Genomic DNA, 22,834 nt, shown 5'->3' on the forward strand with positions numbered 1-22,834 from the left:
TTGGGAATTTTGAGACATTTCTTCTAATGTTGATTTCTGACTTAATTCTATCATGGTCACAATTTTTATTACTTGAATCTTTAAAAATTTATTGTTACTCTTTCCAAGAAACTTTTTGCAACTGAACTGAACTGAAACTGTTTTTAGGCCATTTATTCTATAGGTATACATACATATGTACGTATATATATTGTTTAAATATACTACCTTGCTGTTAAAATATTTTTATATATATGTATTTTTGTCCTCTTTTCTATCGTGCCGTCTTTTGAACTCACTATTTTTTTTCTTTTTATGTTTTATTTTATTTCTTTTGTTGGCTTATTAAATGTCAGTTTTAAACAGTGATTCCTTTTAGAATTTAACCTATTACAGGGTGTTTGAAATACACCACTTCACATGTAGTGTAAGAACCTTACATCATTGTATTTCCCTCTTCCTGGTTGTTGTGCTGTTATTATTTTTCACTTCTGTGTATGTTATAAACTTCACAGTATATTAGTGTTGTTTTTGTTTTAAATAGTCAATTTTCTTTTAAAGAGATATCACAACTAAGGGAATAAGTCTTTTATATTTACCCTGATTTTCCATTCCTGGTGCTTTTCATTTGTTTGGTTAGATCCAGAGTTCCAACCAGTGTGGTTTTTCTTCTGTCTGAAGAATTTCTTTTTAACATTTGTTATAGTCTATTTCTGTTGGTAATGACATCTTTCAACATTTATAGTTAGAAGTCATCTTTATTTCACTAGTAGACAGTTTCTTTCAATACAAAGATAAACTTCACTGTCTTGTGTCATTTCCAGGGACTAGTCTGCTTTCAATCTTATTGTCATTTTTTCTCTGTTCTCCTTTTTTTTAAAAAAAAGTTACTAAGCTTTGGTTGTGCTGGGTCTTTCTTGCTGTGCTCAGGTGTTCTCTAGTTCTGGTGAGTGGGTGCTACTCTTCATAGTGGTGGCTTCTCTTGTTGTGGGCTCTAGGCCCTCTGGCTTCATTAATTGCAGCTGGCAGGCTCTAGAGCATGGGGCACGGGCTTAGTTGCCCAGCGGCATGTGGGGTCACCCTGGAGCCAGGGTTGATCCTACATTGCCTGCATTGACAGGCAGATTCTTCTTTTTTTGTTGTTGTTAAATATTTATTTAATTCTTTATTTGACTGTACCAGGTCTTAGTTGCAGCATGTGGGATCTAGTTCCCAGACCAGAAATTGAACTTGGGGCCCCTGAATTTGGAGCCTGGAGTCTTAGCCACTGGACCATAGGGAAGTCTGGCAGGCTTCCTGGACTGACCGTCAGGGAGGACCCCAATTATATTATTGCTTATTACTGTTTTTGTGATTTGGTGATAATTTATATCTATTGTATCATTATTGTAGAAATACTGTGTAATGTGTAATGTGCTGCTATGTATCTCTTCTCATCTTTGCACTCAATGATATTGCTTGATAGCTTGAAATTGGCCATGGGTAGGGAATATTCACACCAGAGTCACTGGTAACCCTGTGAACCATGAACTATAAACCACTAACTGTCCTTAGTTGTTGCACATTTCCTAGTATATCCCTGGCTGTGGGTTGGAGTGATTTTCCAGGCCTTGGATATACTGCATATACTGATGAGTGGTCAGCTCAAGGCTTGAGGAAGATCTCTGTAGATCTTCTGAGGTCTTACTTGCTCTATTTGATGCTCCTTCCTCTCTGGTACAAGTGTTCTGGAAACCTTAGCTACCTGTGTCTCCCCAGACTCCATGCTTCATCCTAACACTGGGAGACTGGTTTGCCTGAGATCACCCTCCTCACTCTGCATTCTGGAAACTCCAGTCAGGAAGCTGGGACTATTAAAGGCTTTGCTTTATTTGTTTCTTCTCTTTCGTTGATCACTGTTCTGTGTTGTCTGGTTTCAAGTGTCTGAAAAACATTTTTGTTCCGTTTGCCCAGATTTTCAGTTGTTTTGAATAGGAACGTACCTCTCATCTCTGTTACTCTGTCTTGCCCAGAAGTGTAAGTCCCTTGAAAGGGTTTTAGACAAGAGAGTGACAGAAATGTGCACCTTAGACTTCTCTATAGACCATGAATTTGTAAGGAGCAAGACTTAAAGGAACCAATTACAAGTCAGGTGGATTAGTTGAAGTAAGAAATGATGAAGGCCTAATATTGGTCATGCCCTTCACGACATTCAGTTCGGTTCAGTCGCTCAGTCGTGTCCGACTCTTTGCGACCCCATGAACCACAGCACGGCAGGCTTCCCTGTCCATCACCAACTCCCGGAGTTTACCTAAACCCATGTCCATTGAGTCGGTGATGCCATCCAACCATCTCATACTCTGTTGTCTCCTTCTCCTCCTGCCTTTAGTCTTTCCCAGCATCAGGGTATTTTCAAATGAGTCACTTCTTCACATTAGGTGGCCAAAGTACTGGAGTTTCAGCTTCAATGTCAGTCCTACCAATGAACATCCAGGACTGATCTCCTTTAGGATGGACTGGTTGGATCTCCTTGCAGTCCAAGGGACTCTCAAGAGTCTTCTCCAACGCCACAGTTCAAAAGTATCAATTCTTCGACACTCATCTTTCTTTATAGTCCAACTGTTACATCCATACATGACTATTGGAAGAACCATAGCCTTGACTAGATGGACCATTGTTGACAAAGTAAGAATGTCTCTGCTTTTTAATATGCTGCCTAGGTTGGTCATAACTTGATGACAGTAGAGGTGGGGAAATTTGAAATTTATTGAAATTAGATTTGGGAAATGTATGAGGGGAATAATATGCTTTAGGGTTTGTAGAAGTGTGGGTCCTGAGCTCAATCACCTGCAGTGAGTGTGACAAAAATGAGGATTCTGTACCCTGTCCCAACTTCATTGAATCTGAAGTTCTAAGGATGAGGTTTAGAAATTTGCATTAAACCCCTAGGGTAATGCTTTACAAGCATTAAAGTTTCTTCAGAAGAAAGTGATGGAATTTTTTTCAGAGTGTGAGCCTCATCTTTGGATAACCCCTGCACTGGAATGACCTAAAGTAGTTAATTAAAAATATTTATGCTTGCCATGTCCAGAACTGCTGAATCTAAAGTTTGCAAAGCAGTATAAAAAAGTTCAAAAACCAGCATTTTACAGTACTTTGGAGGCATAAACTTACTGAACTTCACAATAACCCTGAAATGCAGTGGGCAGGTGTTATGTCTCCTGTTTTATAGATGAAATGCAAAAGGGCAGTGTGGTTCTCTCATGATCAAACAGTTACGATTGATGGTGGGTAGAGAATCATATTTGTGTTTCCTTCCACCAAATCTGATGCTCTTTCTACTTCCTTTATGTTGCCTGTGAAATATGCTTATCTCTTAAAACCTGTAGGAGGCATCCAACACATTGAACCTCTGGTTCTAAACAACTTAGGGAGCCAGGACGTTGTCATCTTCCTGATCATACTTTGTACCAAGTGAAAATTTGGTTCAACTCTCTGTAGCAAGTAACGATGATACACTTAATTGTTTAGGAAAAGTATTTATGTCTTTGACCATTATCTTCATGCTTTTTACAATCAGCTTTGACTTTCTCTCTCTGTTTTCTTTTAAAATAATTTAAAGTGTAGTGTGTGTGTTTAATATTTTCAATTATAACTGAGGAATTAGATGCCAAATATGAGTCTGTGTTGTAACCTTTGCTGTGAGTTTTTTCCCGAAGGTCTTAGAAAAGTTAAAAAAAAATTATTGTTTTATAATTTAGGTTGCATTTAGCCTAGATGTTACAGTTTTACTTTTATAGTAAATGTGTAGCATATAACTTTGCTATGTCAATAGAACTGGTACATTTTCTAGTGAGGGTTTTTTGTAGTCTTTTGAAGTGATTTCACATGTGCTGTGAATCTGAGATCCTGTAATCTGTTTAACACAGTAGTACTAGTGTTAGACCGCAAATAGTAGGAAAAATAATTCTTTTCAGTCAGGATTGGTTTTTGGATTTGGTTTTGGAATTCTTGAATAGTCAATGAATTTTGTTAGTACGTGAACACAAGCAAAGCTCTGTGGAAAGGCATAAATAAGGCCTTAGGAATGGGGTTTAAATGGTTTGTTTTCTATTTTGTGTGATTTAAAAGGACGGAATAGCTAACCTTTTTAAACTTCTGGAGCAAGTTACTATATTTAAATAATATAAAATTTAAAATTATGGTAGCTTGTTGCAATTCTTAATAGTTTACCTGCTCCAAAAGCATATAGTTTTTTGTAGAATCTTAAATTTGAAATGCTTAGTGAATGAAATGAAGACTGCTTTGTAGTGTAAGGAATGTAAGAAGAGTTTTGACTAGTTTAACTCATTGTTACAAGAGCATTTATATCAACTTTTAAATTTTGGAATACGTAGATGTGTATTAAATTTTTTTTTGACATTGCCTAATGTGTTTTTTAACATTTGAAAACAAATGAGGGAATTCCTTAGTGGTCCAGTGGTTAGGACTCTGCGCTTTCACTGCAGGGGACCTCTGGTTGATCCCTGGTTGGGGAACTAGGATCCCTTAAGCCATGCTGTGCAGTTAAAAAAACAAAACAAAAAAGAATACAAACGGAATAGAAATGAAATGTTTGAGGATAGTGATATTAGTATTTCTTAATCACTATCTACTCTATTATTCTGTTTCTCCAATTAAAAAAGTTGAGATATAATTGACATTGTGTATTTTATTTTACAATTTTCTACGGTATTTTAGTGAACATCTCCAGTAACAAATTTTATACACAAAACAGGCCATCTGCATTTTCTGTGTAGATTTTTACTTTTTATTATACAGGAATTTGGAATGGTATACTATGTTGAATCATTTTAGAATGCCACTGATAAATTCTGTGACATATATGATATTTTTAAGCTTATTTTTTCACCAGTAAATGGGTAGAAATGACTTAAAATTTTATATAGTGCTTTTCATTATCATTGTAAACACTTTGATATGTTTCTCACTTGCAACCTATAACCAAGGATATATTTTTAAGAAGCTTACATGTAAGGAACATTTGCACAGCTACATCTTGATTTATTTCTTCACTTATTCTGTCACATTTATTTCCTATTTATAGTCAAAATAACAGGAACAAATTAGTCACAGAGGGATAATCTAACCAATACAAAAATGTTAGCTTAAAAGAAAACAAATGTTTTAAAGTCATGTTTAGGGGAAAGTCATGATCTTTTTTACTGCATTCTTAAGTTTCCTTGGAGAAGAAAACGGTAGCCCACTCCAGTACTCTTGCCTGGAGAATCCCACGGACGGAGGAGCCTACAGTCCATGGGGTCGCAAAGAGTCGGACATGACTGAGCGACTTCACTTGCACTTTCACTTTAAGTTTTCTAGATTTATTCCCCAATATTATCATAAAATACAAAAAAGTACTTTTCTATTAATATCTGAGAAATTACAGGCTGTGGCAAGTGAGGCATATTTATATAGGTAGTCAGAAAAGGAATCTAAGTTCTAAAACTGATATAAATTTTAATGTAAAATGAAATTTTGAGATATTTTATGTGGGCATTGTGAGAAGCATTTATAAGAGAATTAAGAAATCCTTTTAGTCTGTTAAAGTAACATTTTATGGTGAAATAAAAGGAATTATTTGTGAAATTTATTAAAAAATGCAGTGTGCTGTGTGTTTAGAAGAAATACTGTCAGTTTTATCCACAAATCTGCAAATAATAACACACCCATAGTGACTATATTGTGATTTTCCTTCACAGATATCAAGTTGTGCTAGTTCAACCATAAAAATAATTAATACCTGAAGTCTCAATGTAAAATGGACATTAACAGTGATGACAGATAAATGCAGACGCTTGGAAATCAAACACTAGGTGAAACACTTAAAAGAAAGGTAAGAAAAAAATGTAATCTTAAGGCCAAGTGTGCTTTAGTTAGTACAAGTAAGTGACTGAAGTAATTTCTTTTTCAGTGTATTAGGTTTTTCAGAAGCCTAATCTGCCTAACCATCTGCATGACCCTGTTTATCTTAATACTGGTAGGACTCAGCTGTAAGTATCTGTTCTGTGAAAATAACAGTTGCAGATCTCCTTGCCTGGCAAATGTAATGGATGATGTTTCTACAGCAATCCCTATCCAAATAGGATAGTAACCTGACTGGTTGGAACTTGAAAGAGTACTGAAATGGACATGCTAGGGAATACTCAGAGACACATCCTAAATTGTGGATCTTCTTTGGTTCTGTTGATTGCTACCATCACCACACACCATACACTGCAATGCGTTACCATGTTTGAGAAAGGATTTCAGGGTTGAGTACAAAGGAGTTGGCAGTTGGAATGTGTCATAAGAAGCGTGAAGTTTCAAGTCAAGGGTTACCTTTTTATAGGCCCATTTTTCACTGTGTACCCTCCTCATGTTAATTTAGAACATTCTTTAATGTAGCATTAAATAATTTTATTTAGACAATTTTCCTATCTTGTGCTTTTCAAGAATTTGCAAGTCATATCTGGGAGAGGTTGCATCTAGAGATATTAAATATTAGCCTTGTTCCAGTCTTACTGAACAAAACTGTGCTTTTATTTTTGCTATCTATTGATAGTTTACAATGCTTGATAATTGCATCCGTTTTTTATTTTTAAAACTTAACATATTTTTTATGTTTTCAAATTGCAATCCTTTACCAAAAATACTGTCACTTTTAGAATATCTAGTTTTATGTTATAAAGTGACAGTTTCCATCATAAACATTGCCAGTTTCCTCCTTATTTTCAAATGGGCACTCATAATAACCCATTTAGCCAGCTTCTCTGAAAAGGATATTATAATACATTATTATAAAGTAAAATTATAATTAATCAGACTATCCAAGAAATGTATTGTAATTAGGCTAATTAAAATACCTGGTCTACTGGGTACCAGAGCCAGAAAATCCTTATTGTTTTTGTTGAAAATCCATATGCCAAAAATAATAGAAATTTCCCTTTATAAAAAATTTCCCTTTGTAAAGTCCTGTAACACTTCATCACAATTATCATGTATATATAGAAGATTTGGTTGATTCTTTGTTGTACATAACCTAAATTATTTTTGTTGTTCAGTCCTCAGTTTTAAATACTTGAAGGCCAAACTTTGGGAAGGCCTCTAGAATAAGAGTAAGAGATTATAAATTCTGTGTGAGAAATTTTATAAAGGGCAGTCTTTGGGTCATCTCAGAACAATATTGCCTTAAACTCTAGAAAAGAACTGAGTCACATTTTGACTCAAAATAATATTGAGTTGTAAAGATTTAGTATATTTCAAACTCTTTTTGGTTTGTTTTTGTTAGTTTCTAAAAATCCTTTTCCAGTTTCTTGATATCTCTGAGGCTACAAAGTTAATGAGAATTACCAAAGTGTTACTAAAATCTGTTAGCATAAGTTAATTTGCTTCTTTAATTCTTTTTTTTTTTATTATTTTATTTTAAAGAAAGGAATTTAGGAAGTTCTAGTATTCTCCATGGCTGAAGCTGAGAGTCTGAAACCCTGATGCTTAAGCTCTATTCTAGATCATAGCTTCAACTCCTTCAGGATATAAGGAAAAGAGATAATATTTCCACAATGATAGATCTTTGGTTGTACAGGTAAGTTGTTTAGTTTTGCAGTAGTGAAGACAACTATAGTTTGTTTGTTTGCTTGTATTTAAGGAGAGGAGACTTGTTATTTTTATATACTTCCTTTGGCGTGTAGAAAATTGTGCAGTCTGGGTAGCTGTTCATAGGAATGTGGAGCTATAGGGAATTGGGTAGGAATGAAATATTTTCCCAACAAGGGATACATGAAATAACTCAGAGTACATTAGAATCTCTAAAGGATTATACGTTTCAGTACTTGAGGTATTGGGCAGTATGTGATTCCTTGACTTCTCTATCTCCCTGCTTTTCTTTTTAAGTGTATATACATTCACCTCTGTCTGTCTGTATTTGTCTGCCTATCTCTTTCTCTCTCTGTTTCTCTGAAAGGGGAAGAAAGAAGAGATCTCTTTAAACAAGAGGTCAAGATAGTATGTAATAGAGTTCCCAGGCTTCAAAGAGACTAATATTAAGAACCTTAAGTTGAATTGCATAGGTGCATCCCCAGGTCTCACTCTCCTTCTTTCAGCCTTATAGATACTTTTGACATTGTAGATAATGGTGTAATTGTTCAACTGAAGAAATTTGTCTTAAGAGAATTGTATGACAAGGATAGTTCCTACACCATTATTAAACAGTTCCTATTCCTGTTCTAGACAAATAGAAAAAGAATCTTTAGTGACGCTTCCCATTCCTCTTACTCTTTTAGCCTTTCACTTTGGTTTGTCTATGTGATATCATGACCAGTTTCCTAAAAATTGTTCAGTTAATAAAACTAGATAACTATCAGCTAGAATATTGATGTTAATGAAGGATTGCCAGTCCCTCAATTCCCAAAATAAACTGTTCTACTTCAGTAATTATAGTGGAACAAAAGCTTATAGGTAGTGCTTTTGAGATTTCTCTTAAGTAAAGGTGATAGCTGGAGTAGTGTTTCATTAGGTGGAGCATTTTAGTTTCCTTTCAGTTCTTATTGAAGCACTTATACAGATGTGATCACAGGGGCTGGAAATTTATTATCTGAAACAAAGCTGATACTATTTCAGAGTGTTTCAGAATCCCATAATTAAATTTGAGAATCCTATAATTAGGTTCTATAATTAGATTCAAATTTGGGAGAGGGTAGTTCAACAGTAAACAAACGGGTGAGATATGTGTAATTGTAGGTAGGATTTGGGACTTAATGTGAATGGATGGCTAAAATTTAATTGACTGTCCTTCTCAGATATGTCCTGAAATGGGATGAAAACTTATGAGGGTGGGGAAGAGAGGAATTCTAGTGATCGATTATATTCTCTTCCCTCTATTGTAGAAAATGCCATATTCATCAGTTTGTGGGTAATGTAGGAAAAACTTCATTCCAGTTGCTAGATTGGATTTTGTCTTTATGAATCTTTTAACTAACAGTTTCCCTCAATTCTAAAACTAGACTGATTAAATTTCCAGTTGTATTTGGGTACTGGCTAATGTTTTCACCATGTCAACTATTTGGTTAACTAACAGGGGTATTTTCTCAGATACTTTGTAAATGAGTTTCTTTTTCTTTAGCAGTTTAATTTTTGGCAGAAATATTTTGTACTCCAAACCTCTTCACTGAATTTTTTTAGTAACTCTTGTGTTACGCAGCTAAAATGAGGAAGACAACTGGTTTAGTCTATAATACTTTGCAATGCATAGCAAAACAATATTGAGACTTGGTTGAGATAATCAGAGCATTGTTTGTAGTTGAATTTTGCATTCAGGTTTATCAGGTAACTATAGAAAATATGTGTCTTTATAAATTCTTATTCAAAAATAGAAAAGTTAATGAAGAAAAAGGTTAACACAGAAGAAAAAAATCATTAGAGGGAAGAATGTTAAAATTTCATTTAACTCTAATCTTCAGAATTTTAATCAACTTAATATCTTAAGTATATGCAATATGTTAATTTCAGGCAAGAGATTTTATAATCCTCTATTTAGTGCTTCCTTAGCCAAAGTGATCATGGTTTTATTTATAAGTTTTTATTAGGATCAAATAAAGAACTAAAGGATAAATGGCCTAATTTAGTTTGAAACTTGGTATATTTTAATAGACTACTGTCTGATGCAGTGGTCTAAGGCAGTGCATCTTAACCTAACACATTTAATCACCTGGGAATCTGGTTATAATCAAAAGGTCTAGGGCAGGGCCTGATATTCTGTATTTCTGACAAGCTTCCGGTAGATGCCCATGGTGCTAGTTCTCAGGCCACTCTGTTTTTTGTTTTTTAAGACTTTTATACTTTACTTTAAGGACAGTAAATATGAATCACCAAATTTCTGTATAAAATACTGTATATTTTAAAAAGCATTTTATTAGATTATAGTTCATTTACAGTGTTGTGTTAGTTTCAGGAGTTTAGGTCAACACTCTGAGTTGCAAGAGTTTGAAGTAGCCCAAGGGTTCATGTCACAAAGCAGTTTTGCTTTAAATGTGGCCCAATAGAATAGGTTTGAGAACTCTAAAATTTGGACTTCATTTTAGTTGTGGATGGAATAAAAAGATTTTGTGGGAACAAAAGAAATGAAAACAGTTTTAATATTTCATGTTTGTAAGTATTTTGATTACTGAAATGGTGAAGAAATAAAATAGGCCCTCATTATCATCATGGTTGGTCTTTTATAATGATATATATATATTTGTTAGTAGTTTTCTTTACTATTAATAATGGAATTGTTTCATTGATAATGATAAGGCAGAAATTTTGCTTTCAATTTGGATTGGCGTGGAAAGAAAAGGGCTAGGAATGCCTGTTACAGAATCATTTGAAGTTTTATATGCCCTTGATTGGCATCCATATTTTAAAAAATAAAGATGAACAGATTTTTGTATGTGTGTTTATAGAATATTACTATTGCCAATATTATTTTTGAACCATAAATCATGAATATAACCAAATTTGTATTAAAAATACTTGCATTAGATTTTATAAATAAAGTTTATGAAATTAAAGTATTATGTTTTCTTTGTTATATTTACACAGGTATTTAATATTTAAAAATCTATAATCTTCAAATTTGAAAGCTCCAGACATGGGTACATGGAGCAAATGCATTGATTTTAATATTTTTTAGTTTGTGCTCTTTTGAAACATCATTTGAAGTTTAACTTAAATTATTTGTAATTAAAAGTAGATATTTATGGATCATTCAGTGTTTATTACCTGTGAATAAAGAGAGACTGTTATCTTAATAACAAGATTTTAATTAAAGAGAATTATACATGAGGTCTGACTAAATGAGTCCCCAAACAGTAAAAATTTGCTTTAAAAAACGTAAAGTTCTGATTGATGTTCCATGTTTATTGTTCACATGATTGCTATGGAATTCTCTGGAACAAATTTTCATGCTTTAATTTTAGGTCCAATTTTTTGAGTCATCTTGTAATTTTGTAATCTAGTCTTAACAAGATTAAAAAAAATGTTAATTAAAAATTTAGAAGTATATCATACTCTGAAACAAAACTAAATTCAACCAACTTATGTGTTTTACAGGATACTTTTTCACTTTATCAGCAGGCAGGAACAAGAAGACAGTTTCTTTTTTTTTTGTATGTGGTAGCATGTTGCCATATCTTCTGTAGTTCCTAATAACCTTTCTAACTGTTATACTACTAAGTTGAGGCAAAGGAGAGACTGTATTTGATTTGTGGTGAGAGGGGGTAGAATGGCATTTGGAGAGTTAAAGGAGAGTGAGCCTGTGGGAAGGCCGGCAAAAGGGAGGAGGGAAGAGGGTCCTGGGCAGCTATGTCCTACACCCATTACTGGCTGCTTTGTCTGTCCATCCTGCACTCCATTCGAAGTTAGGCAGTGAAGTGACAAAGTATGTTTTGAAGGCTAAACAGGTGCAGAAAAATGGAGACTTGGATTCTTAATAGCTCCTTTATTCTGCTTGTTGGGAGAACCTTGGAAAATAATCACTAAATCACTCAGTTTATCAAGATGGATAAAACAGGGCAGTATTCTATTTTCTGCTCATTTGTATTATATGAATAGAAACAGCAGAACATCCACACGAACCTGCTCATATCCTCAACATGCGTTAATACTGTGACATACACATATACTCAGGAGTTCAGAGAAGGAAAAAATGGGGTTATATGTGTCTTCTTGATTTCTTAAATGTAGTGCATGTTTGGCGGGTGTGCTTCTTTCCCTTTTTTTTCTATCCTCTTTAGAATACTTCCTTTCACTTGCTAATTTATAGTTCTACTTCTAGAGACTAGGGTGTCTTGACTTTGCTCTGTATTGCTCTTAGCAAGTATTCAGTACAACCTAGGGTTATGATTTCTATCCATCTGCTTAGTTACAGAAAATTCTACTGCAATCCAAATTTTTTAGATACCATGTAGTTTGTTATCAAAAGATTTGACCTGAAACTCGTTTTCGTAAGAGTGAATTAGAAAGAGCAGAGCCTGTCTTTTTACCTCCCAGAAATGTTTTGAGAAAACATGAGAAGTGATTGGGTTAGTTTATGTGATAGCTGTTATATAAATTTGAGGTTATTATTTTAATAACCAAGGTGAAGTCCTGTCTTTGAGAGAGATCTTTCTGGGCCCTTTGCCCCTGAATATCTGAGAAACAGATACACAGTGAGAAGGGTGAAGAGCTTACTAGCTGCGTGGTTTTGGACATATTACTTAAACTGTATATGCTTCAGTTTCTTCATAGATGAAGTAGGAGTGATAATAAGTACTTTCTCTTTCTTTTTTTCTTTGGCTCCACCAGGTCTTAGTTGGATGTGGGATCTAGTTCCCTGACCAGGGATCGAACCTGGGCCCCCTGCTTTGGGAGTGCAGAGTCTTAGCCCCTGGATCACCAGGGAAGTCCCAATAAGTACTTATTCTAATTGCTGTTAGACTTAAGTGAGTTAACGTATTTAAAGCATAGAGATCCCTAAAACATAAGTGCCTTATAATTGTTAGCTATTATTAACACTTTTGGAAATGTTAATAAAATAAATTATATCACATTATTTATTAATATTGGCTATACCTGGATTAAAAAGTTATAGTTTTATACTTTTGTTTTAGGATATTAACTATTACCTTTTTCTCATTATTTTGTTTACGTTTTTGAAGGTTTCCCAATGAGTGGATCATGATGACCGTATTGTAGGGACTTGCCATAGTATGGCTGCTTCCCGATCTACTCGTGTTACAAGATCAACAGTGGGGTTAAACGGCTTGGATGAATCTTTTTGTGGTAGAACTTTAAGGAATCGTAGCATTGCTCATCCTGAAGAAATCTCTTCTCATTCTCAAGTACGATCAAGATCACCAAAGAAGAGACCAGAGCCTGTGCAAATTCAGAAAGGAAATAATAATGGAAGAACTACTGATATAAAACAGCAGAATGCTCGAGAGTCATGGGTAAGCCCTAGGAAAAGAGGACTTCCTTCTTCAGAAAAAGATAACATAGAAAGGCAGGCTGTAGAAAATTGTGAGAGAAGGCAAACAGAACCTGTTTCACCAGTTTTAAAAAGAATTAAGCGTTGCCTTAGATCTGAAGCACCAAACAGTTCAGAAGAAGATTCACCTATAAAATCAGACAAGGAGTCAGTAGAACAGAGGAGTACAGTAGTGGACAATGATGCAGATTTTCAAGGGACTAAACGAGCTTGTCGATGTCTTATACTGGATGATTGTGAGAAAAGGGAAATTAAAAAGGTGAATGTAAGTGAGGAAGGGCCACTTGATTCTACAGTAGTTGAAGAAATCACAGGCTATTTGGCTGTCAATGGTGTTGATGACAGTGATTCAGCTGTTATAAACTGTGATGACTGTCAGCCTGATGGGAACACTAAACAAAATAGCACTGGTTCCTATGTGTTGCAGGAGAAATCAGTAGCTGAAAATGGGGATTCGGATACCCACGCTTCAATGTTCCTTGATAGTAGGAAGGAAGACGGTTATATAAACCATAACGTGCCTTGCACAGATTCAGAAGTGCAGGTCAAGTTGGAGGACCACAAAGTAGTAACTGCCTGCCTGCCGGTGGAACATGTTAATCAGCTGACTACTGAGCCAGCTACAGGCCCCTTTTCTGAAATTCATTCATCTTTAAGGGATTCTGAGGAGGAAGTAGATGTGGTGGGAGATAGCAGTGCCTCAAAGGAGCAGTGTAATGAGAGCACCAATAATGCCCTGGACACAAGTCTTGAGAGTATGCCAGTCTCCGGAGAACCAGAACCATCTTCTGTTCTAGACTGTGTTTCGACTCAAATGATGTCTTTATCAGAACCTCAAGAACATCGGTATACTCTGAGAACTTCACCACGGAGGGCAGCCCCTACCAGAGGTAGTCCCACTAAAAACAATTCTCCTTGCAGAGAAAATGGACAATTTGAGGAGAATAATCTCAATCCCAGTGAAACAAATGTAACTGTTAGTGATAATATAAGTGAGTCTCTCACAAATCCTGGTGAAGTTTCTCACAGTGAAAAAGGCGTATGTTGTGACTCTGAAAATTATGGGAGTGAAGGACTAAGTAAGCCATCCTCAGAGGCAAGACTCAATATTGGACATTTGCCATCTGCCAAAGAGAGTGCCAATCTGCACATTACAGAAGAGGAAGATGATGATCCTGATGTTTATTACTTTGAATCAGATCATGTGGCACTGAAACACAACAAAGAGTATGTGTAAATATGGTAACCATGAATTCTGCTTTGTTTATTATTCCCTAAGTTTTTAGTATCTATTCATAAATGTCTGTAGCATTTTTATTATAGCTAAAATTAATGCTTTTAACTGAAATTTTGGGTTTCACACAATGATATTCTCAACTCTTAAAAAATCTTCAAAAAAAAGTAAAATCCAGTTTTATTAGTAGTCTTATCAATGGTGATGTAATTTTATAGTTTTGAGATTTCACATATCTCAGTTAGACATGTGGAAACATGGTTGATAGTGTTTTACTTATTAATAAGTTTTTTATCATTTGAGTTAATTTATAAAATGGAAACCTCTTTAGTTATCCCAGTACACTTTGATTTATAGTTATAGAGCATTATGAATTGTATATGCCTTCCATAGAATGTAGAATAATTAATGAGTACATAGACATCATCCAAATAAGGGAAATCTGGCAGGCTGCAAATCTACATTTATCTTAGTTACTTATAATTTCCAGTTAAAACTTTTGATTTAAAAAATGTGCTTTATGCATCATCATTGACTTTTGTGATGTAGAGAAGTATTACTGTCAGTACTGTGACAGCTAACTGTATGTTGTAATTGTCTTATTAGCAAGAGTCAGTCTACTCTATAGTTTACATAAAGCATTTGAGAAAGGGTTTTCCTAATTCTAAATTATAGGGAGACTATCTTAAAATACTGTTTGTTCTCAACTTTGTCATAAAGGTACTTTTTAAAATGAAGAATTCACTGTCCAGATTAATCACAGTTTTGCTTAGATTTTCTATACTGTATTCTGGGCAGTAACACAAAAGAATTGGAGCTCACTTTGTCTAAATCAGGAAAGGAACTGTTAACAAAAGTGTTTATCATAAATATGATCAGCAGCAGTAAAAGACAGACTTATATATATGAGTTAATCAGTTTTACTTCTACAGACTAGGCTTTTGAATTATCACAACCAGATTATCTAGACTGTGTAAAGTACTTATTTAAAGGAACCTTTTTAATATTTTTGTTCTGACAGTTGTCAGAGTCGGCTATATATTGGATGAAAGTATCAAATCCTGCTTGTAGAATATAATAATCTTTTACCATGCCTTATAAATAGTTTAGATTTGTATATGATAACATGGTAGTCTTTTAGCATAGATCTCATTTCTGAAAACTTCCTTCTGTTTTCTTTATAAATAGCATTTTAATATTGTGTTCAATAGATCATTTTGTCTGAGCATTTTACTTATTTTTTGGAACTATGAGCATTTTCGTATATTTGAAATGTTTGAAGTCCATTGTGAGGTGAAAAAACAATTCATTAAGTGAAGTTTTTTTCAATTTGAGGTGAGTTGAGTTCTTACCATTAGTACACATGTATCAGTTTTCAAAAGTAGAGTTGTTTTTCTGCAGGCACTAGGAAACAGAGTATGTGTCTTGTTGAAATACCAAGAACTCAGGAAGTATGCATATTTACAAAATTATACCTATTAATTCTATTTTTTGCTTTTTATTGTTTCTTTGCTAAAAAAAGTTACTCTTATTAAGGTTAGCTGGTTATTAAGATGGAAAGTATTTTCCCACTGAAACATTGTTACTTTTTTAAGTGATTCTGAAGAATGATGTTCTTATAAAAACAATTATCTAAAGATAGTGGCCATAATATTTGAAGAGTGAGGTGCATATTCTTAAACCTGTGAAAATGAGAGCAATAGGGTTTCATGGGTTGCTTAGGAATAGAGTCCTTTGGAATGGAGGATAGTTGCTTTATTAGGACAGTGTTCTCAAGTTAAATTAGTGCCTTGTTGGATGATTTTGGGCAAAAGAAATCATTACTTCTAGCTTTTTTGCCTTTTCCAAGATCTTTTGAAAATAGCACCTCTTGACACTTTGGTTTTAACTTTTTTCCCCCAAAGGAAGCAAATCAGGAGAAATGCGATGGAGAGGGAGTATCTAGATTAGCATCTTGGTTAAAGATAATCTAAGGAAAATTGGGAGGTGATGCTTGATCATATCATATGTAATCTTTCATTAAAATCCCTGTTCTATGCTTTTTATCTAGAATCAAGTGTTGGTTAGATTAAATATTTTGGTTTTGACTCTTTTTATCCAAATTGTCATTGTTAAAAATAGCATCACGATACCTGTCTAATGCTTTCAATTCTCAAGTAAATTTCTGGCGGTTGGAAAATGTTGTTAAAAGGTACTTTGGGGAAAGGAAAAAAAAGAAGACACTGGAATAGATGGATTACTGTCCTCCTGTACATGCAAACTCCACTGGTAGGGAGTGAGTACTCCCTGATAGCCAGTTTAGAAAATATATTATGAATAGAAGACACTGATGTAGTTCTTTATCTGGAGCCAGGAGGCCATAACTTATTTATTCAAGTTGCAGTTTTCTGAATTAACATTCATTGATTAAGAACCTTCTAGCATTCATCCTATAATTAATCTTGTTTGCAAGGATGTTACATATAGGGTCATTAGTCACTTGTAAATGTTTAAAAAGATATTGTATGTCTAAGTCCTAGATTTAGACCCTCTTCATGGCAATTAGGCCATAAATGCAGATGTTTTGGGTGCTTTCCCTGTTTCCTCTCTAGATACCATCCCTCTTCTCCAGCACATAAGCCCATAGGTGCCTTTATATATTTATTTTTTCAAATGGAGAACTCCACTGTGAGCAAGGGACTAAGGAGTATTTTCTTCTCTGGCAAGATTCCAGCTGTGGATTATTTTACTAGAATATGCCTTAAAGATTACGGGGTAGAAGATCAAAAAGAAATGTACTTTATCTCAAGACACTCTCATCTTCAAGGTTGATAGAGTCTGTTAAAGTGGCAGATAATACCTAATGATCCCCTTTTTGGCCTAAATAACCAGACTGAGATCATGTGCTTACCTGTGGATTGCCCTTTTGGGGAATTGATTTTTTGCTGATTTTGGATCAGAAGCACTGAAACTGACCTCTAAATTTTGAAATTCTGGTTCTATGGAGAGTAGATATATAAGATTTTAGGTCCTAGCGTTTATTTTATTTTTTAAGCTTTTTATTTTATATTGGAGTACAGTGATTAACAATGTTGTGATAGTTTCAAATGGTCCTGGGCTTCAATATTCAGAGCTTTCCTTCTAATTCAGTGGAAAATAAATTTTCAAATGATAATGTGATATGGTCAGTTGCCTCTCAATTCTCATTGTATCAATATAAGAATACTTAAGTAAAACTGTATTTGAAGGGCCTTGGTTAGCTTCATGTATGCTTTTATGAACAGAAGGTAAAGAATCAGATTTAGTGTTTCTAGACTTTTGAGGTCTTAGAAAAGATTTAGCTTACTGATAATATTGCTAATGTTTATACTGATTTTTAAGTTTCTAGATAATTAAAGTGTAAGAGTAAAACAGTTTTTGCTCTTCTAAGTATTGCTCATGTAGTCTTCAGGTAAGAATCTTATTTTTAAATTATATTAATATTGCAAGAATTACAGTTTCAACCTTGATTCTCGAAAAACATTTATGTACTAAATAATTATGATATGTCCTTCTGTTGCACAGTGCTTGTGAAGAATCAAATGATATTTCATCAGCTTCAGAAGCTACATAGGAAAATCCTCATGAGTTCTTCTAGATTCACTACTTTCTTTGACATTACTTTTATTGTTTGTCAAAGTAATTTCTCTTGAAGGGCCAGAAAACTCCCAAGAATAGGGATGGATTTTGCTTAGAAAGCACTAGAGTTGTTATCCTGCCCTGCATAAAATAATTTTACATTTCATATGTGTTTCATATTTTGTAAAGTAATTCCATCTAGTTTCTCATTTGACAGCCACAACTTGAAAGTAGACAGCAGAGGTGGCAGTATACAGTCTCTATTTCCTAACTCATAGTTAAAGATTTTAGGTTATTTACTTAAAGTATGATGAATTCTAGGGAGAAATGAGGTTAGAACTTCAGTCTTTTAATTGATAGTCTGAACTACATTTGGTTTCCTCATCTAATAAGGATTTATCCCATGGACTTTGGGGGTTTCTAGGTTGAGAATGCTCATGGAACAGATCTTGGATACTCAGTTTTCAGAATTTGTTAGCCTAAATTTAAGCTCCATAATTACAGTCATAATTATTTGGTTTTACTTGTCAGAGAATCAGCTTTATAGGTAAGTAACCTGTTTATTGAATGAAATGCTTTCATGTTCATTGTTTTGAAGAACGTTTTGTTAGTGTGTCTGTGAAGGATAGCTACCAGCTACTGAGGAAATAAAACAACAGCTGCAATTTGACTTTACATAGAGGATTTGGATAATTTGCAAAAAATAACCTTGTGGTGGGTGGTTTAGAATGCAATTAGGTGTAAGTCAAAAGTTGCTAGGGAAAACTCGTGGGAAAAGGCCATGGACTATAAGAGCCAAAATGGGCCAGTAGTTTGACATAAAGATTGATGGGAGAAGGGAGATAACTGCCCTAAGTTTAAATTATTTTGGTTGTAAGTGGAGTAAGTCATTGACTTGCCAAATACGCAGTGAATTCTTTGTCTTTTCCTTTGAATACCAACATCTTCTATTGCAGCTAATGTCAATGGTATCTAAAATGGTATCTGTCTATAATTCAAGTATATTTGTACTCAAATATTATTTAATCTGTTCTTTTTGATTGAGTGTCATCTTTGCTGACGGAGGTTATGTGGTAATACGTTTTCTGGCATTGCTGCCGGAATAGGTCTGTTTTCACTTAGGTTAAATGATTTGGGCTTCTCTGCTTTTTAATGTTTTTATAACATGGCTTCTTTTCATTGTTCTTTTCTAATTTCTCTGGCTTCTTATGCTTTTCCTCTTTTTTAAATTTTTGTTGAGTTTCATTAATCACTTGTGCTGTGATGGTACTTTCCTCTGGTAGCTCAGCCTCCCATTCATTTTGGCTGTTTTTAGCTTTCTTTAAACTTGGAAATAAGAATAACCAAACTTATCAGAACTGTCTCATGATTGTTAACAGACGAAGCAGTTTCTTTTTGAATGAGTAAATAAGCATTAATGAGTTTTTTTTTAATTGTGTATTTTCTTGTTTGCTTCCCCTGATTTGGAGGCTGTGTCCTATGTAGGTTACCAGGTATCTAAAATTGGAATAAATAATAGTTGTTTCTTTGTATATGATAGTAATCAATAGTAGTGAAACCCATCTAAAGTAATTATCATTTATTTGAGACTAATTGAATCTTAGCTTCTAGTTGCAGGAGCTTTATTTTTGTAATTTTTATAGTAGACTGAAAATGTTGTGTTTTTACATATTAGTAGCCTATACCATGTATACTGTATCTGTGATTTGTCATCAGGTATTCTAACATATAGTATTAAGTGGGAAGATCTGTTTTGTGACCTTTCTGTTTCTCTTCCCCACTGCTCCCTCTTTCTTTTTTTTTTTAAAAAAATTAACTTATTTTTAAATTGAAGGATAATTGCTTTACAGAATTTTGTTGTTTTCTGTCAAACATCAGTACCTCCCTCTTTCTTTAGTGGAATCTTTTCTACCACATTTCCTTTTCATTATGATGGAAAGCTGCTTCTACTTGTCTCTTTAATTTCTGATTTTAATGAGAGGAAATTTGTCAGGTGGTTAGAGGAGATTGAATAATTTGTTCAGGGTTCTCTCAGTAGACAGAATTCTCTGTAGTGTGTCATGATTTTATTTTCATGTGTCTAGTAATATTGTATTGTTTTTGAGGGTCTGGATTTTGTTCTCTTTCTTTAAAAAGTATTGAAATTTGATCTGACAGGCAGTTAATTTTTTTGATGATAAGACTGATCTTGATAGACTTAAATGCTTTTAGCTCTGTTAGGGGGAAGTTCAGGGTAGCCTATGCTCAAGATCAAGTTTAGCCTCACTTCTATGGCATGGCCTTCCTGGTGTCTTATTTAAAAAAGGTCTTTACTCTGGTTAGTTGAAACCCTAATTGACTCTAGCCTTGTGAAAACGTTGGTAGTTACTTTTTGCTTGGTCGTATGGAATATCATTTTATATGAGCAGCTTTATGTTCAACCAAAGACTCTAGGTTTCTGTGTTTCATCTTTTTCTGTTTTGCTGCTTCTTTGGTGCGCTGTCCCACAAATTCCAGCTGCCTTAGCTTGCCCAAACTGTGTTTTCTTATCTTTTTGCTCATCAAGATCCCATCTTTTTCCATGATTCCTCCATGTAGAAAGTGAGTGTGATCCTAGGGCTTTAAATTAGCTCATTTGTTTGCCCTCTCTCACAGGTCATGATTCTGCACTGCCTGTTGCCCATTGTCTAATTATTTCTATGTTTTCTCCAGTTTTCTAGTTATGTATAGCAGAAGGGTATTCAGTGTTAGCTACTCTGCCCTGAAAGTCTCTGATTTAATTTTAATACACATTAGGTCCTTCCCTAGTGTCTCAGATGGTAAAGAATCCACCTGCAGTGCAGGAGACCTGGGTTCGATCCCTGGGTTGGGAAGATCCCCCGGAGAAGGAAATGGCAACCCACTCCCCCGGAGAAGGAAATGGCAACCCACTCTAGTATTCTTGCCAGGAGAATTCCATGGACAGAGGAGCCTGGAGGGCTATAGTCCATGGGGTTGCAGAGAGTCAGACATGACCGAGCGACTAAGCAGAGCACAGCACATGCATTAGGTATCTTTATGACACTCACCCCAAGCGTACAGTTTGACCATTTAGAAATTAAAAATTTATTGATTTATTTAATTTTTTTGGTAACATTGGGTCTTGTGGCACACAGGATCTTCTGACACGTGGGCTTAGTTGCCTTGTGGCATGTGGGATCTTGGTTCTCTGACCAGGGATCAAACCCATGTCTCCTGCATTGCAAGGCAGATTCTTAACCACTGGACAAGTCCCTGAAAATTATTTTTTGCTGATGCTCCTTTGACAGTGAGGGCTAGGTTTTAGCTATATGATTAATTAGTTTAAGTAACGTTTTCTAAGACGCTTGTGTGAGAGAAATTGGAATAATAACAGTTTGAAGAATGAAGGTAAAAGAAACTTGACAGTGTTTTAGTTGTGTTGATCAGGTGTTGTTATGGTTGAAGCAGAAGTGAAAAAGTGGTTTCTGGTTCCGATATAGCTCAGAAGAATGGGTGGAAGAGAAAGTGACATCCAAGAGCATGTGAGACATTGTTTACTGAGTTTAGAATGGTGACTGTAAATAATTAAGGAATAATGTAATGTATCTGGATTTTAGTTAACTATTTTTCTTAGACATTTCGAATTTTTTTTGCTGGACCAAACTTTTTGTATTATATTTTCAGAAAACCAGGGCTTCCCTGGTGGCTCAGACATTAAAGAATCTACCTGCAATTTGGAAGACTAGGCTCGATCCCTGGGTGGGAAAGATCCCCTGGAGAAGGCAATGGCAACTCACTCCAGTATTCTTGCCTGGGAAATCCCATGGACAGAGGAGCCTGGAGGGCTACAGTCCATGGGGTCTCAAAGAGTTGGACACGACTGAGCGACTAATACTTTCAGAAAACCAGGGTGCCCTTTTTATGGCCGTCAGTTTAATCCAGTTTCTTGTATATCTTTTTTTCTGAAATAAAATTAAATGTAGAGTATTTTGCAGAAATCTGTTTTTCATGGTACTGAATTTTTATTATTTGTATGAAGTTGAAAACCTTTGACTCAGCTCTTTTTTTCTTTGCTACTTTTCATTTGTCTCATGTTATCCTTCCTCTTAATTTTTAAGAGTGTTTTGATCATATTTTAAATAATAAGTCTCAGAATGTATAAGAGCATAAATTATTTTGCTGTGTGTAAATTTTAGTTAGGGGGAAGGTGTCATCCTAGTAGCTTATTGGCAATGAGGGTAGGAAGTGAGTGAAAAAAGATTGAAATCAGAACCTAAAGTATCTTCTTAATAAACTTCAAAACATAAACGAATGTGAAGAGTCAGGTTAAAGTCAGCAAATATAATATTTTCTGTCATAACTAGGGTGTTTTTTTAAAGCTACCAGACAGGTGATTTTTGTTTTTTTATTTTATATTATTTTTGACTGTACTTCATAGCATGTGAGATCTGGAAACGTGGAGTCTTAACCATGTGACTGCCAGGGAATTCCCAATGTTTGTGTTTTTAAAATGTTAAGTCATTTAATTTTAAAATCTCAGTATTTAAAACTTTCTTTATTTGTAAATTATTTGGAGAAGCTGAGGAATGCTCCAATCCCCTTCCATTACCATTTTAAACTGGTAGTATGGAACTGGGTAAATGTCTTTAACTTCTATAGTGGTCAGTTTTCTTATTTATAAAATTGACATGGTTTGATTTCTGTAATTATAGTTATTGTTTCACATATGTCTGTCATGTGTGTGTGTGTGTGTGTGTGTGTGTGTGTGTGTGTGTGTGTATGATTTTGAATTCTCTTTTTCTGCCCTTCCCCTTACTTTGGGCCCTGCTCAGGTTTAGTTGTTTACTTTCTTCTTATTTTGCATGCTCTCTGAGCATTCTCATTGCTGTGAAATTACCATCTATATATTGATCGATTTCCAAATTTGTATCTCCAGTCAGATTATTCTTGAACTTTGGACCTTTATAAGATACCATTTGCATTTTTCACAATAACTCAGTGGAACATGTCTGAAGTTGAATTAA

The 22,834-nt window shown here is 34.6% G+C and overlaps 1 protein-coding gene across 3 annotated transcripts in view; it reads left to right on the top strand.

Moving 5' to 3' along the window:
* The window catches only part of ZZZ3 (zinc finger ZZ-type containing 3), a 117,944-nt gene that overhangs the window by 42,601 nt on the left and 52,509 nt on the right, over positions 1-22,834 (top strand). For 2 of the 3 annotated variants that reach the window (XM_068964139.1, XM_068964141.1), the window contains exons 2-4: positions 5,721-5,854; positions 7,429-7,582; positions 12,672-14,227. In XM_068964139.1, the coding sequence (XP_068820240.1) occupies positions 12,723-14,227 (1,505 nt within the window). In that variant the 5' untranslated portion in view covers positions 5,721-5,854; positions 7,429-7,582; positions 12,672-12,722. Of the gene's footprint in view, positions 1-5,720; positions 5,855-7,428; positions 7,583-12,671; positions 14,228-22,834 lie in introns of those variants that run through there. The other variant, XM_068964140.1, reaches the window with a different exon arrangement.

This window comes from Capricornis sumatraensis, chromosome 2 (assembly GCF_032405125.1).
Source record: "Capricornis sumatraensis isolate serow.1 chromosome 2, serow.2, whole genome shotgun sequence".
NCBI lineage: Eukaryota > Metazoa > Chordata > Mammalia > Artiodactyla > Bovidae > Capricornis > Capricornis sumatraensis.